The sequence below is a fragment of the Hibiscus syriacus genome, unplaced genomic scaffold (genome assembly GCF_006381635.1).
Source record: "Hibiscus syriacus cultivar Baekdansim isolate YM2019G1 unplaced genomic scaffold, ASM638163v2 tig00003041_pilon, whole genome shotgun sequence".
In the NCBI taxonomy this organism is placed as follows: domain Eukaryota; kingdom Viridiplantae; phylum Streptophyta; class Magnoliopsida; order Malvales; family Malvaceae; genus Hibiscus; species Hibiscus syriacus.
The window spans coordinates 7,796,385-7,801,093 of NW_024061960.1; the positions used below are offsets into that span (position 1 = coordinate 7,796,385).

Below are 4,709 nucleotides of genomic sequence, written 5' to 3' on the forward strand. Positions count from 1 at the left end.
ATCGTCTAACTGGTCAATACGAAAACCGGAATTTGGTGCTGAAAGTTGATTGGGATTTGGATTAGGAAAAGGTTGTGGGTTTTGAGATTGTGTTTGGTATTGGAAATGTGGTGAAACAAAATTTTATTGGTGATGAAATTGTGTTAAATTTTGAGGTTGTTAACAACGTTGTACATTGTGAGCACCATAAACAGGGGTTGAAGAACTTAGTTGATTATTACACACTACTGACCCAACTTCACTACTTCTAGGTTCAACAACATACAATGTAACATCATCTTCTTGCAAAACACTAATGTAAGCAATGAATCGTTCAACATTTTCATTGTCGGTTAACAAATAAACTTTACCTTTTCTCTGGTAAGATAGCCTAAATCCACTTAGAGGCTCTAAATTCAATTTCTTTACAACACGTAACATTAGAATTTCATAAGTTAACTTTTTTAATGACAATTTTAGTTGAAGATTCATGGGTAAAGGCACATATTGTAAAACACCATGAACATTCTCCCTTGACCCTCCAAAACACAAATCTATCCAAACATGATCAACATTAGATGATTTCATTCTACAAATTGTAAATTAATTTACTAAACAAACGAGCTACAAACTAGATATCATCACTGACTTAGAGAAAAACATACCTTTATTAAGTTGATAGTTTGGGAGAGAAATCATTGAAAAATTATATAGAAATAAAATTATGTAAAAAAATTAGAGATGGGGAAGGATGTCGTTGGATATAGAAACGGATGTCGTCGGAGAGAGTGATAGATGGAGATGTAATGAGTTGCGATTTAGGGATTTAGGTTATGAGTGTTGTTGTTGCGTTGTTATATACCCAAAACATTTGTGTTGTGAAACTAAAACCTGTTGCGAAATTAAATTCGTATTGCGAATTCGAAAATCTAGTTGCGAATTTGAAATTTCGCGTTGTGAATTTGACTATCGCGTTGCGAATTTGACTATCGCGTTGCGATTTACAGATTCGTGTTGCGATTTACAGATTCGCTTTGCGAATTTGACTATCGCGTTGCGAATTTGACTTCTGTGTTGTGATTTACAAATTCACGTTGCGATTTACAGATTCGCGTTGCGATTTACAGATTCGCGATGCGAATTTATTGGTCATTTTTGGTAAATTCAAAAAAATTTGATTAAAATCGTATATCATAAGATATTTTCGGTAACTGAGATTATTTTCTCAGTAATTAATTAGTTACTGTAGTTTACTTTCTTCCTTTTACTACAATAAGGACGGTGTTGACATTTTAAAATCCCTGTAAAAATGATCTTTAACTTAAGTGCTTTATGATTATAACGGGATATGGAGATTAATAAATTAAATAATACGGGTTTAGATAAAAGAATAGATCATTTAATTGACTCGCAACTGTAACCACTCCCTCAACTTGGGTCTGCCCCGTTTTGGACGTTGGCTTGCCCGTTTGTCCTCCATCTATTGCTAAACAATGGTCCCTTCCCTCGTTCATCCCAACTAATAAACAGAGGGGAAAGTGTGTTTTTACGGTTAAAAAAACATGTTCATGCATCACCTAAATTAAGTGAAATGTGATGACAAAGAGAAAAGCTGGTATATTTATTACTGCCTAGGTCAAAACCACAACAGTCAATTACATATAAATTTAATCTATCTATCAATATTTAAGCATGTTAATTACATTAATTAATGAGACGAGATATTTAAGAGTGAAAATAAATAAGAGTTGAATTAGATGGCCTAAGCCTGGCCATATAGAGTATGGAGGTGGAATAAGCTTCTGGTTTCCACCTACGAAATTTCGACGGCTCACGTCTATGATACCGTTGCGCACATTTAAAAACAGCTGCAACGAATAAATAAATTATTCATGAGATTGCTTCGCCCAACGTAGACGCTAATTTATTCCATGAATAAATGTTTCAACACATTAAATTGGAAGCTGAATCGGTGAGACATTTGATTCATGTTACAATGACCAAGAATTTTAATAAAAGTGATTTGTGATATTATATCCAATAAATACACTGGTTTAATATTATAGTTGTTGATTAAGGGTTAATTAATTAAATTTATGTTTTTATTAAAAGAATAAGAGGTATATTGTTCAAAAGCAGGGCTTTAGAGTTCCAAAGTCAACTATCCCCACCCGATTCAAAACCATCATCGTTCAGAACTTGTTTCCACTAAATAAGAAACACTGTTGCTCTCTGTTTTTTTATTATTTCCAATGCTAATGCAGAAGAAAAGGAAGTTACATGCTCTACGTGAAAACATTAGTAATCCATTGCGATTTCGTCCATTACATGTTATATAAAAACTATAAAATATGACGATTATAATATCATCATATATAATAAGAAACGTGACGATTTTAATCTCCCGTCCAAGTACCTAACAAACTTGAAACCCTAAACAGTGCATAATGGTGCGCTCAAGCGTTTTGAACCCTAGCTGCTAAACCACCCATGAACTCTGGGTACTGAAAGATATCATCTAACAAGCAGTCTTGACCTACCTGTAGATGTTTCACTGGTATTTCATTAGCGTTGGGCATCGCCTGAGAGGCTCCGTTGAAACTCTCAACCTGCTGAAGAAACCCTTGATTGTAATCAGCATAGAAACCAGAATGCTCCTTCAACCCGCTCAGGGAGTGACCGAATGATGTATCGGTCACCACCGGTGCTGCTATGGAATGTTGAGTGCAGTTCGTACTGGTACGGTCGTCTGATTTCTTTGGTAAGAACCCTTGAATTATTTCCTGCAACAAGCCGGAATCAGAAGGTTCTTGCGGGAAGAATTCCATATCATCGACGGTTGCGTTACTCGAATTGGATTCATTGAGAGGGAGAGTCATGGTTGAGCCTGAGAAGGAATCGGACATGCTAGGCAAAACGCTTGAATTAGCTGAGAAATTGAAAGGTAAAGAAGAAGAACAAGTACTTCCCTTGATGCATGGAAAATGGTCAGCCAGAGACTGAGGAGGAGGCGCGTGGAAAGATGGATTCGAAGATGAATTCAAGAGGTCGAGGAATGAAACCGTGTTCAGAGAAGAAGCGTTTCTTTGAGTAGAAGACCCGACGGAGAAGTCTCCGGCGTGTAAGGCAGCAAACGGTGACCAATTAAAAGATTGGCCGTACTGATGACGGATGCAGTTAAGATCCCTTATGGATAACTGTGACTGCTTGGAGAAGCTAAAAGGTGGAAGGAAATGGTCGCTCGCCGAGTGTGGCTCTATCGCAGGGTAGACAAAATTGGTTCGAGCTTTGATCCCACGCATAGCACGAGCAGCACAGTCGTAAGCGCATGCAGCCTCCTCGGCGGTGTCAAAAGTTCCAAGCCAACGCCTTTCTTTCGACTGTGGGTCTCTTATCTCAGCAGCATAACGCCCCCACGGCCTGCGACGAACGCCACGGTACCTCATAGTTCCACCGGAACTACCGTTTTCTTTGAGAGACCTCTTGTTCGTCGCCGTTGTGGTGGTGGTATCAGTTGTCTTGGCGGAAACGGCAGTATCAGTTGAGGCGGCGCACTTCTTTGGATAGTTGGAGTCTTTAGGATTAGGCTCCGATACATAACTGATTCCATTTAGTTTTTTAAAAGCTTCTTCCATTGGATAAAACTAGGAGATTTCTCGACAGTGAAGTACACAGGGAATCAAAGACGAGAAAGAAAATTGGAGATTGGCACCTGGAATTCGGATTGTTGTGGATGGATCTTGGCACCAGCAGATATGCTTGTATTTATAGTAAAATAAACACAACGAGAAATCTAGAGGAAGTGACCCTTTTTATTCATGCCTTTAACTTTTCTTTGATTTTTGTACGCACACAAAATTCCAAAAAGTAGGGTTTAATTTTTAATTTGAGAATTAGTATTTTTATGTAAATTATATTTTAAACTGACAATTCAGAAAATTGTGTTGATTTTTATTTTTTATTTTTCATTGTTCATGATTGTTTTATTATTTACATTCAATATAATAACACTAAATCATTTGTCCATATTTTAGAGCTTGTAGGTATTATATTTTATATTTTGAATGTAGGAATGTGAAATACTTGAAAGGGTTTATCGAGCTAATGAATTACAAGTCGAGCATTAATCGATTTGATTAAAAAATTGACTCGTTCTTTAATCGAATTGATATGATAATCGATCAATTCAATAAAATTTTATTTGGTTCATACTTGTTAAATGAATTCGTTATTCGACTCGTGCCTGTTACAAAAATATCGTTTCTCATTAAGATTATTATAATTTTTACCTTATTTTTTAAATATATAAGTAAAATCTAACAATACTATATGGAGTTTAATATAAACATAAATGAATAAATTTAACCAAAAAATGATCAAAATAGTGTGTGAAACAATTTCAAAGTTTAAATTCTAAAGTAATAATCCATAAATACACAAAACTAACATATTATATTTATTCTTGAAAAAAATAAGTTTAACAATATATAATATATTCTAAAAATAAGACAATCGACATCCTAACCAATTATTAAAAAAATTAACGAACTACTTGTGAACTTATCAAATTAAATTGGGCCTTGCTCTACTTGACTCGTTAAAGTCTCGAATCGAATTCGATTTCAAATAAAGTCAACTCTATTTGAAATTAAAATAATTTTAATCAAATCAAATTCAAACTATTCACAAGCTATTCATGAGTTAGCACCTCTGATATTATTCTAATGAAA

General features: G+C 35.1%; 1 protein-coding gene across 1 annotated transcript; it reads right to left on the bottom strand.

Annotated features, from left to right (window-relative positions):
* Positions 1–2,426: 2,426 nt before the first annotated feature.
* On the bottom strand, positions 2,427–3,614 carry LOC120173777 (ethylene-responsive transcription factor ESR1-like). The gene has a single exon (XM_039180855.1). It carries the CDS (start codon positions 3,612–3,614, stop codon positions 2,436–2,438), a length of 1,179 nt encoding a protein of 392 aa, XP_039036786.1. The 3' UTR covers positions 2,427–2,435.
* Positions 3,615–4,709: the final 1,095 nt, after the last annotated feature.